This window comes from Camelus ferus, chromosome 21 (genome assembly GCF_009834535.1).
Source record: "Camelus ferus isolate YT-003-E chromosome 21, BCGSAC_Cfer_1.0, whole genome shotgun sequence".
In the NCBI taxonomy this organism is placed as follows: domain Eukaryota; kingdom Metazoa; phylum Chordata; class Mammalia; order Artiodactyla; family Camelidae; genus Camelus; species Camelus ferus.
This window is the reverse complement of record NC_045716.1, coordinates 23,043,383-23,067,120: the sequence shown is the minus strand read 5'-3', so window position 1 is coordinate 23,067,120 and position 23,738 is coordinate 23,043,383. Positions and strand designations below refer to the sequence as shown.

At 47.1% G+C, this 23,738-nt stretch overlaps 2 protein-coding genes and 1 long non-coding RNA gene across 9 annotated transcripts; 2 read left to right on the top strand and 1 right to left on the bottom strand.

The window, feature by feature from the left end:
- Positions 1 to 748: 748 nt before the first annotated feature.
- On the top strand, positions 749 to 4,333 carry S100A1 (S100 calcium binding protein A1). The gene is given in 4 exon segments (XM_032464220.1): positions 749 to 880; positions 2,884 to 3,047; positions 4,010 to 4,075; positions 4,077 to 4,333. Coding segments are annotated over 3 exon segments (285 nt in total). The 5' UTR covers positions 749 to 880; positions 2,884 to 2,906; the 3' UTR covers positions 4,155 to 4,333.
- Positions 4,334 to 5,469: 1,136 nt separating this feature from the next.
- CHTOP (chromatin target of PRMT1) lies at positions 5,470 to 14,800 on the top strand. Of its 5 annotated transcripts, none has more exons than XM_032464219.1 (7): positions 5,485 to 5,779; positions 6,766 to 6,847; positions 8,186 to 8,339; positions 8,952 to 9,035; positions 10,793 to 10,976; positions 11,787 to 11,924; positions 13,571 to 14,800. In XM_032464219.1, the coding sequence occupies exons 2-7, from the start codon at positions 6,783 to 6,785 to the stop codon at positions 13,774 to 13,776; spliced, it is 831 nt and encodes a 276-aa protein (XP_032320110.1). In that variant the 5' UTR covers positions 5,485 to 5,779; positions 6,766 to 6,782; the 3' UTR covers positions 13,777 to 14,800. The 5 variants fall into 5 exon arrangements, with proteins under 5 accessions (XP_006177245.2, XP_014408331.1, XP_032320110.1 ...); XM_014552843.2 differs by having other exon boundaries at positions 10,790 to 10,976; XM_006177183.3 differs by lacking the exon at positions 8,952 to 9,035 and having other exon boundaries at positions 5,470 to 5,779; positions 10,790 to 10,976.
- LOC116658722 lies at positions 8,135 to 23,705 on the bottom strand. 3 transcript variants are annotated; one of them, XR_004314006.1, is made up of 5 exons: positions 23,599 to 23,679; positions 21,095 to 21,227; positions 16,667 to 16,815; positions 15,591 to 15,625; positions 8,135 to 8,458 (listed from the first exon to the last, which is right to left on the bottom strand). It is a non-coding gene; the product is annotated as an uncharacterized LOC116658722 (long non-coding RNA). The 3 variants fall into 3 exon arrangements; XR_004314005.1 differs by lacking the exon at positions 21,095 to 21,227 and having other exon boundaries at positions 23,599 to 23,705; XR_004314007.1 differs by lacking the exons at positions 21,095 to 21,227; positions 23,599 to 23,679 and adding an exon at positions 22,407 to 23,113.
- Positions 23,706 to 23,738: the final 33 nt, after the last annotated feature.

Sequence of the window (23,738 nt, the reverse complement as noted above, 5' to 3'; positions counted from 1 at the left end):
CCGCCCCCCCCCCCCACCCCCCACCGCCCCAGCCCATGCAGCCTCCACTTGGTGAGGGGAGGACCTGCCTGGAGCTGCCTGGTCAGATTCCAGTCAGCAGGTATCCTGGGGTCCCATCCTTTCCAATACAGGGAGCCTGCAGTCCCACCACACCCTCCTCCTCTAATCAGGTGTGTATGTCGGGGGAGGTGGGGAGGCCACTGCAGGTTAAAAGAACAAACTGAGGGAGCTCCACACTGAGAGGTCCCCTCTAAGAAACACCACAGAGGGCCCCTCAGAATGAGAACCCGCCAAGGACCCTGCAGCCCAAGACCCCCACAGAGGATCTGGACTGAGACCCCACAAACACAGAGGGGGATCCAAGCTGACTTCACAGAGGAGACCCTAGATTGAAGTCTCTCAATGGGGTCTCAGGCTGAAACCCCTCAGGGAGCCCAAGACTAAATTATTCACAGAGAAGCCCCCTCACTGAGCCCCCTCAGTGAGGTGAATGCCTTCTGCCCTGCCTAGCAGCACACCAGCACTGGGGCGTGGGGGGTGCAGGGAAGTCCTCTCCATGTTCCTTCCTCCCAAGACCTTTCCCACCTCCCTTCCTTCTGCGCTGTGCCTGTTGGGGCCCAGCAGTTGAGGGGGCAGACAACCAAGGCTGGAGAAGAGGACACAGGGCAGCCTGTCCCAGCCCAGGAGACAGAGGGCGCCTCTGTCCACTCCTGGCCCCTTGCCCCACTGGGTGTCTGTCTGTGAAGGGGTGGAGCCGGTGGGGGGGGGTGGCGGGGGAAGGACGACTGAAGGCAGGTCTCCCCGCACAGCTCCGGTAGCCACATTTGCAGCCTTGCCTGTCTTTCCGGGAACCTGCTCCCACCTTGCACCCAGGCCGACAGTGAGTATCCTGTCCCATCTGTGCTAAGTCCCTGCCCTGGCCAGCTTGCAGGGAAGGGGACTTCAGCAGGGCTCCAAGAGTCTGGGGAGGATGGCGTTGTGGTGCCTTGTGGGTCTGGGACGAGTTTGGGCTTTGGAGGAGACAGTGTTTGGAAGGTGGTGAGGGAGGCAAGGGAAGGTCAAAGGGAGATCTGGGAGCTCAGTGAATGAGGAAGCCAGTGGGGAACACAACCGCTGAGCCTCCAGGACACCAGGCCCTCCTACCACAGAGCCCTCAAGGGCCCTCCCAAGACTCCCTCAGTCTCCCAGGTGCTGGGGAGGGGACCCAGCTCTCGCCTTGTTTCCAGTGATGTAAGAATAAGAGAGCAGATGGAACAGCTACTTCTGCCCACCCCACCCCCCACCCCAGCCTTGGTCTCTCTGCCACCCCACCCAGCCTTGCCAAAAGCTTGGGGCCTAGGGAAGTTGGGGGGCGGGGGAGAGTGGGTGGTGTTGGTGGCAGAGCATAGACCATGTGATACCAGGAAGGGGGGCACTAGGTACTGTTCCCACTGCCAACTCTCACTTCACGTGACCTCCCCTTTCTCCTCCTCCTCTTTCTTGGCCCATATCCCCAGACTCCTCTTTCCCCCATTCTTTCCCTTTGTTTTCCTGTCTGCCCACTCCCTGCCAAGGTCCTCTCAGAATGGCCCCTACGCAAAATCCCAGGCTGCTTGAGGTGTCCAGGCAACCTCTAGGTGCCCTCCCTGGATGGGGCCGATAACTGAGCCACCAGCACCCCTCCTCACACACCCTCTTATCCTCTCCATCAGCCCCAGCTTGGGTTCCATCTCCCTCATGTCTCTGTGACAACCACTTCTCATGTCTGGAGTTCAGGTGACACTCACAAGGGCACCATTGAAGAGCTGGGATGTCATCCGATCAGGGCCCATTGTCCAGCCCCTCAGGCCTGGAGAAGGATGGGGACACCTGATCTGAGACACCTGAGTCACCCCCTGAGGCTGTGGAGGGGCTGACAGTCCCAAGGCCAAGGGAAAGAGGCCCCCTGGCTTAGCAATCCCCTCTTCTCAACAGACCTCTCCATTTTTCCCCTCCCCTCTCGAAGCCCCTTGAACTTGGAGGACCTCATGCATTTAGCCTTTATCTCCCCAACACATACCAGCCCCATTCTCCCTGATGCCACCGTCCCCACATCGACCAGGCTGGGCCTCAGGGTGGGAGTGGCCAGCAGCAGCGACAAGATCTCACATGTGTCCTCTCCCTGTCCCTGGGAGCCCTGACTCCAGGGAAGAGGCTCAGACATTACTCTTCCCTTTCCCACCACCACCCAGTGGAAGGACTGATTCTGCAGAGAAGAGGAACCAAACTAGAAGTAATGGAGGGAAGCCAAAGTGACAGGTTCAGGAGGGAACAGAACTGAAGGATCAGGAGAGGCCCCCAGTCTGGTGACAGGAAACTCAAAGGCAGTGAGATGCTCCTTCCCCATGAACCTTGGGCTGCCCACTCAGACTACCACCCCCTCCCCAGGCTGACCGGAGGCACCAGACTGACTCCTTGCTCAAGGTGGGCAGCAGAGTCAAGGCTGTAGAGGGGAGCCCAGCCCACCACCCCCAAGAGCAGAGCTTGCTTGTGCTGGGCAGGCAAGTCCAGGGTAAAAATAGAGCCAGAGGAAGCCCGGCCGGGTCCTGTGACCACCCCCACCTGCCTGCCCCACCCTCCTCAGCGTCTGCCCGGGCAGCCCAGAGCCACTGCAGGGTCAACTGCAGGCCTCTAGCACCAGCCCAGCTCCAGCTGCTCTACCGCCGTGCCCTCAGCCCTGACTCCCTCTGGCTGGAATGTGGATTGAGGGACACAGAGTTCAAGTCTAGATTTAGATCTGTTTGCGTAAAATCTCAGAAAAGATAAATTGTGGTGGGGCTCTGATCTCATAGCTCTTTGAGCTGTGGGACCCGAACCCGAACCCCAGATACCCCGAGCATGGTCCCCAGCTCACTTCCATGGTGGGACGTGGGTAGGTAAGCTGCGCAATGGGCTCTGAGCTGGAGACGGCGATGGAGACTCTCATCAACGTGTTCCACGCCCACTCGGGCAAGGAAGGGGACAAGTACAAGCTGAGCAAGAAGGAGCTGAAAGAGCTGCTGCGGACGGAGCTCTCCGGCTTCCTGGACGTGAGCACAGGGTCGGGGTACGGGGTGGAGTGGGCGAGGGGTGGGGGAACAGAGTGGGCACCTCCCTGCCATCTCCCGACCCCATCCTGGCTCAGCCCAGTCATCTCCTTCCTCTCCCAGTCTCCCCTTACTCCTCCTGGTTCAAATCAAAATGCCCTATTTACTGATCACCTGTTAAGTGCTAGGCCCCATGTAGATGCATCAGTAACAAGGCTCACAGTCTAGAAGGGAAAAACTGACACTTGAAAGTAAACCTTGAACATCAGGAAGCACGCAGAGCCTTAACAGAGGTGCCGGAAAGGCTTATGGGAGAATATTAACCTGACTGAAGTGGGACGGCTTCTCCAAAGAGGTGGCACCTGAGCCATAGATTTCCACTGGAAAATTATTAGGGTAACTGTAGCTATCTTAGGAGAAGGTACATTATGGAAACAAGAGCATGGGGGGAAAGATGGAGCATGCTTAGTAGTTGTGACTGGACTGAAGGATGCAGAAAAGGAGAAGCCAGAAGAAAGTGCACCAGCTTTGAGGTTTTATTAGACCCAGGTTCAAATTCTGACGCTGCCACTTTCTAGCTGTGTGACTTCGGGCACATTATTTCACCAACAACTGTGAATTTGTCTTTTCTCTAGAATAGCAATAATGAAACCAGCTTCATACTATGTTAGAATTAAATTAGACATTGCTTGTAAAGCTCCTAGTGTAGTGTTTGCCACATGGTAGGCACTCAACATATGGTAATTGATGTTCTTATTACTCTGCCTTGTTAAGCTTATTCCGTAGGCAACAGGAAGCCACAAGTGTTTCAGTTTTGAGGAGGGCAGCAAGAGTCCCATAATTAGATGAAGTTCTCCCTCCTCCCCATCTCTGCCTCCTTCTCCCCAATGAGCTACCCACCACGTCCCTAACTCAGTGATATTCATCTCCCTATACACCGACCTCTCCATCTCCTCCCTGCACAGACCCAGAAGGATGCGGATGCTGTGGACAAGGTGATGAAGGAGCTAGATGAGAATGGAGATGGGGAGGCTGGACTTCCAGGAGTACGTAGTGCTGGTGGCTGCCCTCACTGTGGCCTGTAACAACTTCTTCTGGGAGAACAGCTGAGCCGATCGCCCCCGTGGGCAGCGCCCTTCCCCTCCACTCTGCCATACCTGCCCTGCTTCCCCCTTTCCCCACTTTTACCTCCCCACATTCCCACCCTTGCCCACCCTCCAAGGGCGCAAGAGTAGTGGGCCAGGCCTGCAACTCCTCTTTCATTAAAGGCTCCTCTCTACCAGCTGCCAGCTGCTGTCTGTCTCCTTTAGGATATGGAAGTGGGTGGGGAAGTGAAGGCTGCTGACTCTCAATTTCCCCTTTTTTGGGGAAGGGTCTTTTGAGGGGGAGGGATTTTATTTGGAGAGAGATCAGGGGACCATTACATATTCCTACTTAAGGAATGCTCAGGGTCCAGGAAGGTAGGGGTTCAAGGTTTCAGCTGGAAGTGGAGGAGACATCAGCTTCTCAGCTATAAAGCCAGAAGAATTTCCCTTCAACCTTCAAAGAATATTTACTGAAGACCTAACATGTGTTAAACATTGTATAGGAACTGGAGATACAGCAGTGAGCAAAACACATACAACCCTCAGCGTCACATAGGTAAAGTCCAGTAAGGATGCCAAACCATTAAACACAAACATAAATGCTAGAAAGGAAAATTAAAGGATCCGATGCCCCTGGGGGCGGGGGAGGGGGAGCGAATGAAGACGTGTTCATTCACTCATTCTTCACACATTCAAGCCTTTTATTGTGTGCCCAGGCGTAAGGAAAATCCCGTGTAGGTCTGCATCAGAATCCACATGGATGGCAGATGGCGAGAGGAAATGGAAGGGAAGGGGGAGCAGGAACGCAAAGGTCCCTGCAAATAAGGATTTGGTTAGACCAAATTGGGGAGGAAGTGAAGAGACAAATATGCAAGAGCGGTGGTGAGTGGCATAGGATCCAGCAGAGGTGTGCTCCCGGCCCTGGTCCCCATGGCCATCCACAACTCTCTGAGCCAGGCAAATGATAAGTGGAGAGCCAGCGGAAATTACCCGGGCCACGTGGTCCGGAAGAGAAAGCGAGGCACGTCTGTGTAAAAAAAGTTTAATCTGTCTGCCTTAGCTTGAGGCGCTGAGGGACGCGAGAGGAAATAGGAACATCCTTTACGTGGGCACCAAATCTGCCCCGAGCGGCCCAAATCACTATCGCACAGTTCCCTTAAAACCCAAGAGCTATGCCACCGGCCACCTGGGCGGAGCGCAGGGTGTAACCCAGACAGGACCTTTGCTAAAGCCCGCCTACTCTCTAGGGCTCCTCCCCGATCCCCGCGCAGGCGTGGCACAAATTTTCCCGCCCCCTAGTTGTGCGCGGATCTGACGTCTGACGTAATTACGTCGACGCCATTTTAGCCGGTCCCACTCCGCACTGGGCGTGGCGGCCATTTTGTTTTGGGCACCGAGCGGGAGTTGGCGGCCGCGGCTGTGGTGAAAGGCAGGAAAGGGCAGGCCGGGCGAGCAGGCGGACCAGCGGACCGGACAGCCAGCCAACAGCAACGAACTAAGCTAGCACTCCACCGCTTAACACATCTAACCAACCGCCCACCAAGTTAACCCGAGCCCCTCCACCGTCAACTTAGGTTCGGCCGGCCCCCGGCCCGCCTTCCGCAGCCGTGGTGGCAGCCCCGGGAGGAGCACTGGCGTCCGTTTCCTTCGGTACGTTTCTGTAGTGAGAAGGGGGGCAAGAGTCTTGGGGAGCTGAAGGGCCCGGCGGACGCGGAGCGGGAGCTGTGGGGATGTGGAAGCAGATAGGGTGTCGGAGAGCGGACGCCCCGGGGAGGGGGCGGAGCCCCAGAGAGGGAGGCGGGGGAGGGGGAGTTTTCCGAGCTGGAAACTCAGCCGCGGGGTTGATGGGAAAGGTTGGGATTTAATAGGGATGAAAAGGAACCTTGTTTGGCGGGTTGAACAAAGTTGGCGGGGCTGACGGAGCTTTGAGATGGTAGGGAAATCAGAGGAGGACTTCACGACTTTAGGGAACGTTGGAGAGTAATGGCAGCGTTAGGGTTAAATTTTGTAGCATGCTCTCTGGGAGGTGACTCCCAGGTGAGTGCCCATTTAGAAAACCTTTACTTCTCCTCCTCCTTATCCCCCCCCCCCCCCCGCCAGGTCCCCAGTCCCTTGCCAAGGCCCCTGCTTGATTTTGGAGTCGAAAGCCAATTTTGAAACTGATACACCTGTATCATCTCTGTAGATCAGTGGTTCTCAATTTTGGCTACACATAAGAAGCGCCGAGGTAGACTTTTTTTCCCCCCGTTTAATTGCTGATCCCCAGCCCTCAACATCAGGGATTGTGCTTTAAATGGTTTGGGCCCAGGCTTCTGTGTTTTGTTTAAAAGCTCCTTGCCGCCAAGGTTGAGAAGGACCGCTCTAGATGAAAAACCAAACTCTTAACACTTCCTTTAGCTAAGTCTAGGACTGCCATTTTGGAGGCTTGGGCAGATATTTTCTGTCATGTGGCCTGAAAGTTTATTCACTTCAGGTGACTGGCTTATAAATTTAAGCAGCTGAAATGAGTTTTAAAGTGATCATCAGAAGTCACTGATACGTGCCTTTCCATTGATTTCTGGTTTGGGCCTTTAGGCCTTGTTGAAATGAGGTGGTCATCATTCTGATTTGCTTATTCTGCCCATTGTCCTTTGTAGATTCTCGGGATTTGAAGATGGCTGCACAGTCAGCGCCGAAAGTTGTGCTAAAAAGCACCACCAAGATGTCTCTAAATGAGCGGTGAGGCAGCCAACAGCAACTTCAGCTCGTTCATAAGAAAACATTACTTAAGTTGGCCCTGGGGTCCAATGCTCAAAAACCGGTTTTAAACTAAATACCAACAGAAGGCTACAGACCTCTGTTCTTAATTGCATCTTATGTGGTACACAAAACAAATTGGGCGGTTGTTTCAAAACCCCTTATCAGTAGATTTTTATGTTAAGCTATCTGAAATATTTATCTGGTGGGATGTATTTTAAAAAGACTCCTCACACCCTCCCTTTTCACATTTTTTTTTACATTGATACAGGGGTGGTGCAGCTCAGTAGCATGAGACCTTGGCTGCAGTAGGCTTGCTGCCCAGTCCAAGGCCAGCAGTGTTGTGTCTGGCCTGTAAGAGGCAGGTAGCAAGCTATGAATATGTCCAAAGGCCCTCGAATGTCATTCTTGGGCCTTGTAAGAGGCACTTGCTTTGCTCCATTTCACTTTCTTTCCATTCTGCTTTTAGTTTGTTTTTTGTTTTGGATTCTTAAAGTTAAGTGTTGTTCTCTTTCACTCCATTAAACTTACTTTGATAGGAATAAATAGAAGAGTGTCTTCACAAGCTCTTAAATAATTGAACTAACCTTAACTTTTCCCGAAGTAGTCGCTTGGAGTCAGAAAAAGTAATCACTTGAGACTTAAGATTTCTGTCTCCAAGAGCTTTGGTCATTTAGTGCCTTTCACCAGTGATTTTATTAAGTTGATGTTAGACCACTGAAAGATTGACTTAATGTTTGTTTGACTTTTCTGAAGCATATGTGCTGCTGCTTGTCTCTTAAGGTATGATACGCTAATTCTCCATATTCACGTTTTCACTAATTCTCCATATTCACATGTTACTGAGTGAGCAAATATAGAGAAAATGTGATATACTCCTGTAATTTATGTGGGTGTATAATTTCCAAGGGCTTTGAAGGTGCTCAGGTTCTTCCTTATATTTGCCCTTAGAATGCACCTTCAGGTCCCCTGAAGGTTTTGGCTTGCTTTGTCTGTCTTTGAAACTACATCTTCTGTCTTCTTGTTATCATATCTGCTTATTTGTTTTTCTTACTTTCCACCTTTCTAAAAGCCGTTACCTGAGCCCTTGTTATCACTTTTGATTGAATGTGCTGCACTTAGCTGCATTTCTAAGTTTCTGATTCCTGCAAGTTTGTGGAAGCAGAGGAGTCTTTAACCCACATCAGCCTTGATCTAAGTGTACCACTTTACTTAAAGTTCGTGGGATCTGGAGCTCCTGGTCTAGCAAGCCATGAAAATGCCAATAAATGTTTTGTAATAAAGCTTTTATTTAAACATCCATTTTGTTCGACCTTGAAGCTTTACTAATATGCTGAAGAACAAACAGCCGATGCCAGTGAATATTCGGGCTTCGATGCAGCAACAACAGCAGCTAGCCAGTGCCAGAAACAGAAGACTGGCCCAGCAGATGGAGAATAGACCCTCTGTCCAGGCAGCATTAAAACTTAAGCAGGTGAGAGAATGGATCTTAACACTCCAGAAGCAGCTGGTGATCTCTGTCAGGCAATCCACTGAGGCTGTCAGGACGTGATGGATGATTACAAGGTGGCTCAGGGCAAAAGCTGAACTTCTCTGGAGGAAAGAGAAGTTCAGAGAATTTCCATTTTGGCAGGTACCAATAAGTAACTTTTTGTTGTCTTTCTCTTTTAGGGAGTTTGCCATCAATGTGGCCTGTTTCTATGTTATCAATGAGTATTAATTTCTTTTGTTTTCTGATCCTTTGCCCTTAAAATAGATTCACTGGCTTTTTCCACAAATAAATTTTGGTGTCTGTTTTGGATGATCTTCAAAAAATCCTTTATTCCCTATTAAATGGTTTACAAATTAGGGAAATGCTTTTTTTCTTTCTTCCCTAGTACAGGGAGTCTGAAATTCCTCTTAGTCAAAGTTTTTTGATGTGAAACAAAGAGTAGGGTGACCTTTATCTCCACAGCACCTAAAGTTTTGTCAGAAGAGTAGATTAAGAACACTGAGTAATTAAGAGTTAGTGGGTTCTCTTTCAAATTTCCAATAATAGATAATCCTATTCAGATCTGAAATAAAACCTGCTCTTTATTATTCATAGACTTTATATGCAAGTCCGGACAGTGGCTGTGGAAGGATATGTCCAAGCTGTGGCTGGGCGTCTGGAGGGCGGTGCCATGCAACTGTAAGGACTTTAACTGATAGCACTGCATGGCTGTGCATAAATTCAGCAGTTAAATATAACACCCTTCCACCCCCATCCTGAACCATTGGGCTCACTGACCAAAAATAAACAAGGCCTTCTGCTTCAGCTACCTTAAGCCTTGGAGTGACTGCATTCATCCCTGACTCAGGAAAGCAGTGAAAGGCACCACTATTTTCTGAGAGTAAATAATAAAAATTGCTGAAGATAAGTCTGATAAATCATTCCAAAGGGCCTTTCCATAAGAAACTTTAAACATAGGCTGTGCAGAATGTAGCCTCTAGAGCAGTGCTGTCCAATACACCTTTCTGCAGTGATGGAAATGTTCTGTATCTGTGCTCTCCGATACAGTAGCCACTAGACACACTGACTATTGAGCACTCAGCCACATGTGGCTGGTGGTTGTCTCAGCGTACAGCACAGCTCTAGTAGGAATGGAAACTGGATGGTACAGTTGATGTCCGCAAGCTTCTTCTCAATGTTAGAGACCAGTATTGGTGGCAAATAAGGATTGGGAAGGGAGAAGAACTAAGTGCGGAACGTTCTCTTAAAGCACACGTCTTGGGAGGATATACTAGGGATGACTAAACATAAGGGACTTACGGAATGAAGTCCTGACCTCATAATTGTGTGCTTTTGTTGAGAGCATGCCCCTCTGGTGATAAGCAGTTTATGAAATATACTAGAAAGCTAATAACAACTCACAGCATATGGTTGCAAAGAAAATCATTGGTAGTCATTTGTAGGTGAATCCTGAGGGCTCCTAATTTATTTTCATTCATATTGACTTACTGCTTTATAGGAGAACAGCTTTGCTAGGGCTTTGGTTGTGTTCAAGGCTACACAGTCACCCTCTGAAGGAATTTAATTGAGATACTGATCTTCGTAGTTTCTCTTTGAGGGACAAATTATTGAAAAATCTCCTATTTCTGGTATGTCCTTGTCCTCAAATGTGGCCCTGAGTTTTATGAAGATAGCTCAACTTTCTTAATTCTCATGCAAGATTGGCTGGCTTTATGGAGATACATTTGAGTTACATTTTTATTTTTAATTAAAAGTCATTATATTGACTTAATGGAGTTGTTTGCAAAGGTAGACATGGAATTATGGCTATTTAAGAAATGTAAGGAAAGGAGGTTTGACTTTTTTGTGTTTATTTACATCTTAAGGTAAAAAGTGGACCGTCTGGAGATAGATACTCAGAGGAAAAATGGAACACACTGGCCTCTTTGACTGAGAAATCAAACTTGTTCTTAAGTCACAAGAATTCAAATGAACTTGTAATTTAAATTTTGCCCAGAGTGTGATGAACTTCTATGGTGTTTGAGTAAGCCTTTGAAGACAGTGGTAGTCCTTGGGCAGGTATGAATCAAGTCATATCATTGTCAACTGGTGGTTCAAAAACAGCAGAATCCAGGATGTGAAATATGGGAAGTTCTTATTAAAACTTAAATTCAAAGTGGTGATATATGATGTCTCTAGTGAGGTAATTTGTGGTGATGCCAATTTCATGGGGCCGTACTCTAAGTTTCTTAGAAGCTCTGGATCAGAATTCTGCTTTTATACCATGTCCTGAGGCAAAGGCTTGCTTCTGGTTTGGGATCCTTATGACGCCCACTGCAGGCTTACCTCTCTCCACACAGACATCTCACTTGCTTCTATTTTTCTGCACTTTGAGTTGCCAAATCCCATTGGATTGCTTTTTTGATCTCAATTCCTAACACCTTTTCTTCCAGAAGAGCTTAAAGCAGCGCCTGGGTAAGAGTAACATCCAGGCACGGTTAGGCCGACCCATAGGGGCCCTGGCCAGGGGAGCAATCGGTGGACGAGGCCTGCCCATAATCCAGAGAGGCTTGCCCAGAGGAGGACTACGTGGGGGACGTGCCACAAGAACCCTCCTTAGGGGCGGGATGTCGCTCCGAGGTCAGTGCTATGTATCTGATGATTGTCGGGCTTCACCCCCTTCCCTTTTCTCTTGGGCTGCTTATGGACACATTTGTTTAACATCTTTAAGCCTGAATTTGTATTAATATAATTAATAACTTTTGAAATCACATATTTTTAATAGTGCTGCATGTCTTTTATCGATACCATTCCTTTTCTGATAATGTGCAATGGTGAGAGGCTATGACCTGCGTAACAACAGGTAATTCATGTCATCTCCATTCCATTTTAAAACACCCTGCTGCTGCCTGAATCAAAGCACATTCAAGTTCTAGAAATAAGTCAAATCTAAGAAATGTATGGGTCTTTTGGCCTATACTTTAACTAATCATTTCTGTTCCTGGTGCTAGTGAAACATCTGGAAAAAAGAGGACAAGTTGACCCATAGCGCTTAGCTACATGTTACATTTTGGGCACTGTTACTCTGTTCCCTATATAAGTTCTTGTCCCCTACAAAAATGTATTGAGAGCAGGAACCATATCATTTGTTTTTAAATCTAACTAATGCTAGGCACCTATCTGTGATTATTCAATAGGTATTTATTAAATGTATGTATTTACTAACTGACTTAACTCCCAGCTTCCATAAAAGGATTTGTGGTCAGGCTTGTTGAATTGATTGAATAAAGAGCTGCTTAATCTGTTCACACTCAGTGTGCAGCTTTCCCTACCCAACCTAAATATTAACTGAATTAACTCTCATTTAACCCTCACCGCCTTCCTTTGGTTAGAATCTACTTTGTCTCTCTTGGATTTACCTGCATATACATTGTATGCCTCCTCTCCAAGGTCAAAACCTGCTCCGAGGTGGACGAGCCGTAGCTCCCCGAATGGGCTTAAGAAGAGGTGGTGTTCGAGGTCGTGGAGGTCCTGGGAGAGGGGGCCTAGGGCGTGGAGCTATGGGTCGTGGCGGAATCGGTGGTAGAGGTTAGTCAGCTACCAACTTCAGAGAATAGCTCCCCCTTACTTCTCTCCCTTCAAAACTCAGAGCCACCTTTCTGCACAGCTTCAAGTCATAGGCAGGCTTATTTGTTTGTCTTGTTTGTTTTATGAAACTGGCTTATTTTCTGAATTCATACGCTGGTAGTGCGAAAGTCTGTCATGGGGTTTCTTAGGACAGTCAGGTACATGTTACAGAGCCAGGTTATTTCAGTCTTTTAGGTTGTTGTAAATTTAAATTGTATTGTTCAAATGACAAAATGGTCAGTTTGGGGTTTTACCTTTTTCTGTCCCTGCCCCATCACCACACACCCCACCCCATAGCTCAGACCCCTGCTTCTAGTCTAAGAGAGAAGAGGGAGATGTAAAAAACGAAGCAGAGTTAAAGATGATGAGACTGGGAGCTAGTTACTGACTCTGAAACCAAGTAAATTCAAGTAAAGTTTGTGTCTATGCAAAGCCAGAGATGACTTTTTTTTAATCAAGGTAGAAAGCAAAATGGTATCCTGTCAGTTAATTAACTGACTCTTGTTGATAATCTTACCTCAAGATTTAGTGATACTTGTCTTGTGAGCTCATGACCCAGATTGAGAAAGAGTTTAATGGTGTTGCTGTTAATGCTGAATCTCATGGGAGTTTTCTGGCTTAGAGCTTAGTGGAAAACTCCCAACAACACCTGTCCAGGGGAAAAAATTCTATTCTTGTAGCTCCTGTGTATATTTGCTTTGGTCCCTTTAAAGAGTAGGGTGGGTCTGCCATAATTTATGACCTTGAAGTTGCCAGAGGATAGTAACTATTAGGAAAGGAAATTTGATAACTGAGGGCTTGTTTTCTTTTCTTGCATTATATGTTGCTTGGCTTATTGAGTGAAGCGCAAACTAGTTTGGGTTTCAGGATGAAATAGCATGTTTCCAAATTATCTTGACTTGGTTTCTGAGACATCTTGGTTGGGTGGGGGTGGGGGGTCTAAAGTAGCTTTTCAGAAAGCTGGGTATGTTTTGATAAGTGAACTGAAACCACCTCTCAGATAACCATCATTGTTATAAGGTGACTAGAAATGTAGGTAGAAGTGACTAGGACTACCCAAAATGTTTTTCCCCATCTCCCTTCATTGTTCCTATGCCAGAATAATTCCTCAGTCTCCTGACATGGGGTCACTTGTTAGTATGATCAATTTGAGGAGAAATGAGCTAATTTTTCAGTAGGCTCTCCAATAAAGTTTAATTTGAAAACTGTCTAGCTTCATACTCCTGTTTCTCTGTGCCCTTCTTGTCTTACTAAATGGGGTTATCTATATTTGTATTTTAATTATAAACTTAAAGTGAGTCTCAGATTTTAGTTTTTCTGTTTTAGAAGAGACTAAGAAATTTTAAATTATCAGTTAAATATTTTTCCCTTGCTTTTTTGATAGAATAAAAATGTAGAGATGAGCATGTAGTAAGGGTTTCATTATGTGTGCTTTCCGTGTGTTGCTTTCTACCCAGTGTGTTTCCTGTTTTTCCAGATTTCTCCTCTTTTCCCTGCCCTTCAGTCTTTCTCAGCTAGGCCCCACTGCTCTAAGGGGCATTTACCATAGCACCCATTAAACCTACTTGTAACTGTTTTCTTTTTTTTTTTTTTCCCCCTTGGGCCAGGTCGGGGTATGATAGGTCGGGGAAGAGGGGGCTTTGGAGGCAGAGGCCGAGGCCGTGGACGAGGGAGAGGTGCCCTTGCTCGCCCTGTACTGACCAAGGAGCAGCTGGACAACCAATTGGATGCATACATGTCAAAAACAAAAGGACACCTGGATGCTGAGTTGGATGCCTACATGGCACAGACAGATCCCGAAACTAATGACTGAAGCCTGCCTTCCCTCCTGTGAGAGACTCTTGTTAAAGTCACACATCTGTAAATAACCTTGAGATAACAGATGAGAAGAAACCTGACTGATGCTGGAAGGACCTATCATAATAGGCGGACTGACTTGCCACCAGTTTGTGCATTTAGTGTGTTCCTTTTACTTTTTGATACTGTGTTGTATGAAACCCTTTTTTCCTCTGACTTGGGTTTGGTTTGATTTTGTTGTTGTTTGGGAATTTTTTCCTTCGCCTCTTTCAATATGAATGTGTTGGCCTTGTGGCTAGGACACCCTCTTCCCACCTCTGCCTTCCCTCACCTGTCATAAGCTTTGACATTCTAACGTTTCCTCTGTTCATCTCTGTGCCCCCATGAAAAAGTCCCAGAAAGAGCCCATCAATGTTCCTTCTTAAAATCTAGATTTCTGAGATACAGTTCTGTTTTACATCATTTTTAATAGCTTTTAAAAAGTGTTAAAATCTGGAGCTCAAACGTGCATTCTGCCACATTGATGTTTTAGTGTTGTAAATTAGGAACATTGACATAGCTACAGATCCACCTAACAGGTTACACATGGTAGCAGCTCTGATTTCATTACAGTTATTACCATGTACATTGACACCACATAATCAGTGTGCTGGGTTGAGTATGTGCACTTTCTACCCTGGAATGAAATTTATAAACTTTCCTCTTGGCTTTGCATCGTGTCCAAAGGGGCATTTTTGGGTTGGGTTATACCTGCAGAAGAGGGAAAAGCCATTTGGTGTGGCAGATGTTTCGGAAGGGAAAAGGGCTAGGGAAATGATGGCAGATACCTGGTGGGAAGGGTCAGAGGATACCCATGCTGAAATGCTATTTTTATGTTAATCTCAAACCAGTTTTGGGCTTCTGCATTCATTGGCTTTGACCCTTTTCTTACTTGAAGGTTTAATTAAGTTAAATCATTTGCTGTCAACTGTTCCAGTTTCAGTGGAATGTTTTGTTTCTGGTTCACTGTAACAAGAAATGGTTTTCTCAAATCCAACCAAGATTTTCTCTTGTATTTGTGAGGCTCTTTGAAATGGTATGGCCACTATAACAATAGTTTCATATATTCCTTGTAGAGTTGAGAATTCTTTTCTTCATAGTTGTATTAAAATTAAGGGTGAGGAGGGGAATGTGGTGAAGAAGGTGAAGAATTTGCCCTCTGAATAATCTGTGGAAAGATGAGCCACCCAAAATAATGTACCAACCCATTTGGCCCATAGGAAGCTCAAGCATGATGGTCTGAGGCAGTATCCAGGATTCTGGCACTGATTTCCCCTTTGCCTTGTGCTGTTTAAGGGAAAAGAGGATCCAACCTAGTCACCTCCAACCAAACCAGTACCATGGAGCTACCTGGCTCCCTGAACTATTGGGAGCTTGTGTGTCACTGCAGGCTGGGAAGGAAGTTTTGTCAGGAAAACCTGAACTTGAATCCCACCTGTATGATCTGGGCTACTTAACCTCTAGAAAGGTTGTGAAGCAGCTTAGTGGTGGAAGGGGAAAGATCATGTGGGGTTAGAGGATAGTCATGCTGGCATAACCAACATGACCTAGTTTTGAAATGTACAATTACTTTCTCTTAATACGAGTGGACTGTGAGGCTAAGGTCTTTAACCTTTCTTAAAGTGTTCATAATCTCTAATTGGAGCAAAAAAAGACATTTTTTTATGGGCAAGGCTTGTTGTAAGGCTAGCTTCTTAGACCCCAGACTCTTCAGCCCCCAAGGCTCTTTTGTGGGAGAGATGATTAGCAGTGGGCAGACTACCCTTTGCAGACTTCACACTCACTGATTACCTTGCATCAGGCATCTTCCAGGGCCTCCAGGATACCTTTGGGAGAAAGAGGGGAGGGAGCTGCAGGGTGAGTGGGTCCCTTTATTTACCCTCTTCAGTTATACAACCTGGGGTGACCTATCTCTGTGGGACTTTTCCCCAGCCCTGCCTTTCCTAAATACTTTGACCTTCCCCCAAAGTAGCTAACAGGTATATATACTGCCAAGGTATTTTTAATCTGGTAGTTTTGTGCCAACCCCCCCCCCCCAATCTGCTGAGGTCCTCTGTATAAAAGTGAAAGAGGCATGGGGTTTTGGAGCTTACATGAGGGAAGGGGAACCTAGCAGGGCTAGAGAGGCAGAGGGGCCACAGTGGGGACCTCCAGTAGTAGGAGTGGTTCTCTCAGTGCCCAGTTCCATCTCCACGCTGCCCGCACCTCTGCCCATGTCTGTCTTATTTGGAGAATACATTTGGCAAGGTTCTAGGATAAAAAGTGTTGAGGGAGTAAGGAAATGACAGAGGGACAGAATGGCAGCAAGTGTTTGAGGTCTCCCACCACTGCCAGTCCATCCACTGATGGAATGATTGGGGGAGGGGTCCATTTCAGAATAGAGTTCCTGGATGCCTCAGCCCCCTAGACTAAGGAAGAGAAGCTGGGGCCAGAACACCTGGGTCCTTTGAGAAAGGGAGACTCCCCAAGGTGCTGGGTGTGCCTTAGCTGCTCACTGTCAGCCTCTTCCAGCCCAGGATACCTCTGCCCAGGGTGCTTCCAGTCCCATCCCATCCTGCTGGCCTAGTGCTCTTAGTACCCACTGGTGTCAGTCCAAAAGGATTTGCCCCATGTACTCTACACCTGTCTTGCACAGACCCAACTTGCAGGGCAGTGATCTGAGACCAGGTTGAAACTGCTATTCCTAGCATCTGTGAACTTTACTATGGAAATGGCAAGCTGACCTAGTGGTCCGGGGACCCTGAAGCATCCTGGCGAGGAAGGGGTCAGGGGGCTGTTGCCTTGTTGGTCCCAGTGAAGATGGGCAATGAGGTGACCACTAGAGCCTAAGCCCCCTTCCCTTTCTGCCTCCTCTGTGTCCCTCCTACCTCATGAAAGAATTCCTCCTCAACAGTGGGCACAGGGAACTTCCCTACCAGTCACTGGCCTTCCAGCTCCACCTGCTGCTCACTGCAGTTCCTGGTGTCTCCTTGAGGCCCATGCCCACTTATGCCATCCTCAGTCCTTGCTGGGTGTCCTGGGTAGAGTGGGACAGAGAGTCAGCCTGGCTCCTGGGTCAGCCTTTGACTCATTTGGCCACCATCTGCCGAGGGCTTGCCATACAGACATGAACAAGGCATTGTTTGTTAGAAGGGCACTGGTAGTGGAGAGAAGAGATTTATGAGCTGGATTGTGAAAGTCAAGGGAAAGTTTAACAGAGAAGGGGGAAAAATATTCCGAGGAGAGGGAACAACAAATACAAAGGTACTGAGGCCTAAAAGAGCATGCTGTATGCTAGGGAAAGTGAGTGAGTGCTGGGCCTTCAAAGTAGGATGGGAGACAACTGATCACATCGGGTAGCCTGGAGCCTGTCTATTGAAGAGCTTGGGCTTTATGCTCCAGGTAGTGGGGAGTCATTGATGACTTTAAGCAGGAGGATGCCATGGGGTGATTAACATAGAATGGTGGTGGGAAGTGAAAATGGGTAGAGGGAGGACCTTGGAGGCTGGGAAACTTGGGTTAGTCCAAACAAAAAGCAGGGCTGGCCTGAACCTGGGCAGTGGCAGTGCAGATGGGAGGAAGACCACGAGGTCAGCAGTTTCCTAGCCAGCTGATATCTGGGATGTCTGTCAGAGCAAGAGGAGTCATGGATGCCTGAGCATCCATGAGGAGACAGTTTGGGGCATATGCCTCTCCCTGGCCTACTCTTGCTCTGTCTCCCTAGTTGCCCCCCTGCAGGGACCCTGTGATAACAGATCTGGAGCCAACAGAAGCACTGCTGCCCAACCCAGCCTGTACGACAGCCACCCACTCCCCATGGTCTTACACCCTGGGAAGAGCTGAGCCTCCAGGCAAGAGGCCAGGACAGGCCGACAGGGCTCCAGCCCCCATAAGCCCAAATGGCTGGCCCTTCCTCCCCTCTTCCAGGTTCCCTGGGGACTTCTCAGGTAATTTCAGCTAATACCCACCTCCCAGCAGTGAGCAGCATGCAGACCAGCACTGTAAGTGGGGCAGGCCTGGGGCTCAGAGAGGCTGGGACCTGGGAAGAGGGCCTGGCCTGGCCTGGCCTCTGTGTCCCCTCTCCTCTTCCCACCGGCTGTCCCATCCATCCCACTTCAACCTCATTCTCCAGGCAATGTGGGAAGGGCAAGGGTGCCTAAGCCTCCATTCCCCTGGGTTCTGGGGCCCTTTAAGGACTCACCTCTCCACAAACACACACACACACACATATATAGACATGGTTGTCACAGTGGGGGCTTGTATCTCATTTCTGACCCTGGAACTTCTCCATGAGGCCTCCTTAAAGGATTCTCTTGATTCCCCATTTAGGCTTGATTTATTTAATTTCTTTACCCTTTAGTATAAGGTGATTATCAATTTAAGATTTATACACATTTGTTGTGACACTATGATTTATAAGAAATACATATTTGGCCTTCAGCCCCAGCCCTTGGCACAAAGCTCCTAAAATGCTTGGAATTCCCTGTGAAAAGAGCAATAAGGGGGTCTTTTGTTATGTTAATAAAGTGACTTGGAAAGCTTCAAGTAGCCTAAGGACGGGGGCTGATTACCCTGTGATGAGATAGTTGGAACTTCCAGTCCTGCTCCCAGACCTCTGAAGAGGAGAAGGCTGGAGGTTGAGTTCAACAGCCAGTGATTCTTGCCTATGTAGTGAAGTCCCCATAAAACCCCAAAAGGACTGGGTTCTGAGAGCTTACAGGTTGGTGAACAGGTGGAGATTTGGGGAGAATGCCCTGCCTGGGGAGGGAATGGAAGCTCTGCACGCTTTCCCCATATCTTGCCCTATGCATTTCTTCCATCTGGCTGTCCCTGAGTTATACTATTTTATAATAAACCTATAATCTAGTAAGTAAAATGTTTCTCTGAGTTCTGTGAGCCCTTCTAACAAATTAAGTGAATCCTAGCAGGAGGAGAACCTCTGGCTTAATACCCAGCTGTCATAAGTACAGGTATCAACATGAGCTAGCGTTGGAGGGTAGAGACCTGTCTGAAGCGGGAAGGGGTGGGAAGTGGGGGTGGGACTGGTGGCAGTCTTGTAGGACAAACTTTAACCTGTTCTGGACAAAGAACGTCACCTGCCATTTCAGTAAACAAAGGATGTTGCAGCCATCAAACCATCAGCCGCTACAGCAGCTCCAGAAGGTGCACGCTGATGGGAGTCAGGATAGAGAAAAACAGGACACTGGCCCTAGACAGTTAAGGTGCATGTCAGAGGAATAATTTCAGTGAGCCCAGACTCTTGCACCTTCCCACACATAGAAAAGTACTAAATTCATTAACTTGAAATGTCTGTTCTTTAATTAGTAGTAATCTTTTTATGTTCTACTACCTGTCTAATACCTGTTTTGGTTTTGGGTTTGTTTTTTTGTTTGTTTGTTTGTTTGCAAAAACTCCTATATATCCTGCTCCTCCCTTACCTCTTGGAAACAGTCCCTCAGAGCTATCTGAGAGGCTGTATCCTGGGCTTAAATCCTCAGTGATGGCCCAAATAAAACAATTCTCAACTTTCAGGTTGTGCATTTTTTTTTTTTCAGTTGACACTGGAATCTGATGCTGTCTCCAGGCAGTGTCAGAATTAGACTGAATTCTCAGACACCCTGCTGGTATCTGAGAATTGCTTGTTGGAGGCGTGAGGGACCACCCCGCCTCATGCACACACACATGGGAATTGGGTCAAGGAACCCAAAAGACATGGGGACTGGAGGCATACATAGTGAAAAAGCTTGTCTGGAAGTCTTGGGTGAAACTGTTTCTCCCAAAATGTTCTAAAGCTTTACCCTTTAGGTTTTAACTGAAAAACCATCCTCTAAGGAAGTTTTATTGTACGAGTAACACCAGGTCAGCAAATGGAGAAGAGACGGGATGATGGAACACTAAGCAAGAAAGATAAAAGAAGGGGACAGGCCTCCTCGGCCTCCCTGTACTCCTCAGCCTCTGACCCCTTTGTGATAAGCAGGAGTCTTGAAGTCTGACCGGATCCTGGTCTGACCAGAGAACTCGCCCATGTGGGATGTGGAGATGACAACTCCCAAGCACCAGCTGATAAACTAGAGGCAATCTCAGGTCTCCTGGCTGCCCGCTCTACCCCTCCTCCCCTCCCACCCCCACTGCTGCCCGCTTCAGCTCCACCAGTGGAGCACTGTAGGGCTCCCCAAAGTCCTGACCTTGCACAAAGCTAGTGGACCAGGAAACCCCTGTCCCTTACCTGGGCCTGAAAGAGGCCAGAAGAGTCTGACTCTCAGGTCCCCTCCATAGTGAAAGCCATCACCACACACCATTCTGTGCCCCACTCCCGACAAGAAAGATCCTCTGGTCACACTGACCATGCCCTGCCCCACCACATCCAGGCTCCACGTCGGATGTGGGGGTGGCGGAGGATTCTGTGTGTCTGCACTGCCTGAGCCAGGGCAGCACTCAGCACAGCGCAGAGCGCTCTGGTGGACATAACCCCAGACGACCCACCTTCAGGCAGCCCGTGAGGAGCACTGCCTGAGGGCTGGGGAGATGGGAGACAGAAGAGAAGGGGGTTCTATTCCAAAGACCTGCATCTCCTTCAGCCTCTACGGGAAAGCCAAGGACTAGAGGGCCACTGCTATGTGATATGGGTGCAATGGGGAGGAGAGGGCTTTGTGCTGAATGCCTTGTGCCACGACGCCTGGAATTTGATAAGTCTTTAGAGAATGAATAATTGAACTGGCACTGGCCTTCAACCTGTTATCAAACTTCAGGGTTTCTGGAAGACCCTTGCCCAGCCTCCCTCACAGAGGTGTCCAAGGAACCAAGAAAAGATGGATTCTAAAAGTCCCTTTGAGCACTTACTTTCTCCGAGCAGGGTTATTATATAATCTGATACTTTAGAATGCAGGCTGACCTCGGGGGTAGAGAGACTAGAGGCAAGAAGACCAGTCAGGAGGCTGTTACAATGCCCTCGTGAGACAGAACTCAAAAGAAGCAAGTGGAAAGGAATGCATAAAAACAAAACACAGAGTGATTTTCCTCAGAGAACCAGCCTTTGAAGTAGGATTACCAGATAAGATACTTATACTAAAAATTATTTGTTGTTTATCGGAAATTTAAATTTACCTAGTGTCCCAGAGATTTTTGTTTGTTCTGCTTTCTAAATCTGGCAACCCTACTTGGAAGAGGTACCTGAAAGGGCTGTGGCCTAACTTGGGGGGGCTTCTTGTCTAGACACTGGGCCATTACCCCTTTCCCCAGCTGAGGCCAGCCCCTCCTCTATCCCCAGAGCAGGCCTCAAGGGCTTGGCCCTTTTCCCTTCCCTCTTCAGTACTCACCACTTTATCCCCTGGGCTTCCTCTTCTGAAAGTCTGACTGTGAAGCAGGTGGCAGTTGCCCTGGCTACCCCTTTCCTTGCTGCTTACTCCCAAAATAAGCCCCCAGTCTCTCCTGAGAGTTTGCCTCTAATCACTAGAGCAAAAGATACAGGGAAACAAGCATAATAAATGATAAAAAGTGTGCAGGGCTTTAAAAGTTATTACGATCGGGGTCTCAGGTTTAGAGCTGTTGACCACTACTCTCCCACAGTGATTTAAACACCTTCTCTTTATTCCTGAGCATGAAGCTGTCAGCAAAAAATTAACCAGTGTTCAATCTGAGAAAGAAATGGAAAATTTTACTCGAATCAACAGGAGGGTTATAAACTGGGAAACAGTCTTTCAGGAAGCTCTGAGGACTATTCCAAAGAACTAAGAATTAAGCGGGGAGGCTAGTATACGTGTGATTTTGACAAACAAGTATGTGAAATCAAGCACACATCTTGGCAGAAGTTTACTGCTATTTTCGAGGAACAGATATCTTAGTTAATGGTTTTAGTGCTTTTCTAAGTATGGGAAGATGTAAGAAACTGCATTCACAGAATTTTCTCCTGAAACTATCTAACTACCTGAGGGCCAGTTCTGCCAGTTTTCCCAGAGCACAAAGTGCCTCATTTTGATCCTGAATTCCTTTCAGGGTAAGTCAGTGACTGCAGGGCTAATGATTTAATTCTTACAGAACTGGATGGTGGGCAACATTATTTTATAGTCCTCTACTTTTGATTTTAATTTCAATGAAGGTTTGGGAGGCATTTCATAGCCAGCTTGATCCATGGTGCTAGGAATGCTCATTCCCAGGTGAGGTGAGGATTTCGTTGATAGGCCACTCAATCTGCTATTACTGGACTAGGTAGGCCCTGTTAACAGCCAAATGTCTCTGGACCACCAGTCTTACTAGTCTGGTCCAGAATAAGACCACTCTCTTGTCATCTTCCCATATCTAGAGTTACACTATTACAATCAGTATCTTATAGAACTATATATTTGGTCAATCATTTCAAGTCACCTAAGCACCCTTCTTTTTATCAGAGGCTCAATCACACATTTGGTAATGCAAGAAACAATAATCTTATTAAATAGGCAGAATACAAGTAATATAGCTAGTAACATTAATAACATCATAAGTGAGCATTTATGCTAAGAACTTCCATTAGGTGCAGCCCAGTATCTCCCCAGGTCATCTGACCCAGTCTGTTGTGCAACAATCACGTTCTTTAAGGGAAAGAATATATTGGCATTGTACATAAGGTTTACCAAAGGCATGTGCACGTACAAGGTGAGTGGTGGGTCATCTTGACATCTTACAAGATTGAGAAAGGAATGTTATCTTCTAAGGAGTTACATGGCTGGTGTCAGAAGAAAAATTGATCCTTATCATGGAGAAAGTGTTTCTGCCATTGGGAGAGAGCTGGTTAACACATAATGTGGATGCACGATGCACATCACAGGGGAGGGAGGAGGCCCAAACAGGCAGGGAAAAAATTTTATGTTTACATTTTTCTTGTTTTGCCTTAAAATAGGAATTTTATTTCATCAAAGCTCAAGGCTGAACATTCTGGCGCCCATTTATTGTGAGCCACTGGAATACATTAGAACCCAAGGGACAGAGGACTGTGTGTCTCATTGAGAATTCAACAAGAGATGTAAACTCTCTGGAAAGCCATAAAAAACAAAACAAAACTAAGAAAAAATTTTGAGGGTAGAAAAAAATGCAAAGATGGAATACTCAGGTTTAAAAGATTTTTTTACTGCGGCAAAATATACGTAACTCAAAATTTACCACTTCAACCATTTTTAAGTGTACAGTTCAGTGGCAATAAGTAAATTCACATTATGCTGTAACCGTTACCACTACTCATCTCTAGAACTTTTAAAACATCCCATACTGAAACTCTGTACCTATTAAGCAGTAAGTCCCCACTCTCCCTTCCCCCCAGCCCCTGGCAACACTGTTTTGATAAAGAGATAAAAACTACATTTTAATTTTTTAAACTTATTTTATTTTTTGAGGGGGGAGGTAGTTAGGTTAACTTATTTATTTTTAGAGGAAGTACTGGGGGTTGAACCCAGGACCTTGTGCATGCTAAGCGCACTAACAATTGAGCTATACCTTCCCCCAAAACTACATGAATTTGCTCTAGGCACCTCATATAAGTGGAATTACTAAATACTTGTCCTTCTGAGTCTGGTTTATTTCACTTACCATTACGTATTTCAAGATTAACCCATGTCATAGCATTACTAGAATTTCATTTCTTTCTAAGGCTAAATAATATTCATATTATTGAATTTTGCAGTTGAATTATTGCAGTTTGGTATTTTAGTGCCATAAAATACATTTAAATTTAGAAATGCTAATAAAATAATCTGGCTTTCTCATAAAGTTAACATGGGAGAGTTAACATGGGACAACTGGGGATATAAGCATTTATTTTCCTCTGTTGGGGAAAACAAAAAGTACTCACCCCACAAAAGGGTTCGTTCTCCCAGCTCCTGAAGTCTGGAGACTTTCAGACTGCGCTACTTCAAGGCCTGTAAAGAACTACAACTCCCGTGAGGTCTCGGGCCCTGCCCTTCTCCAGCCCCACTGGCTCCAGAGACTACA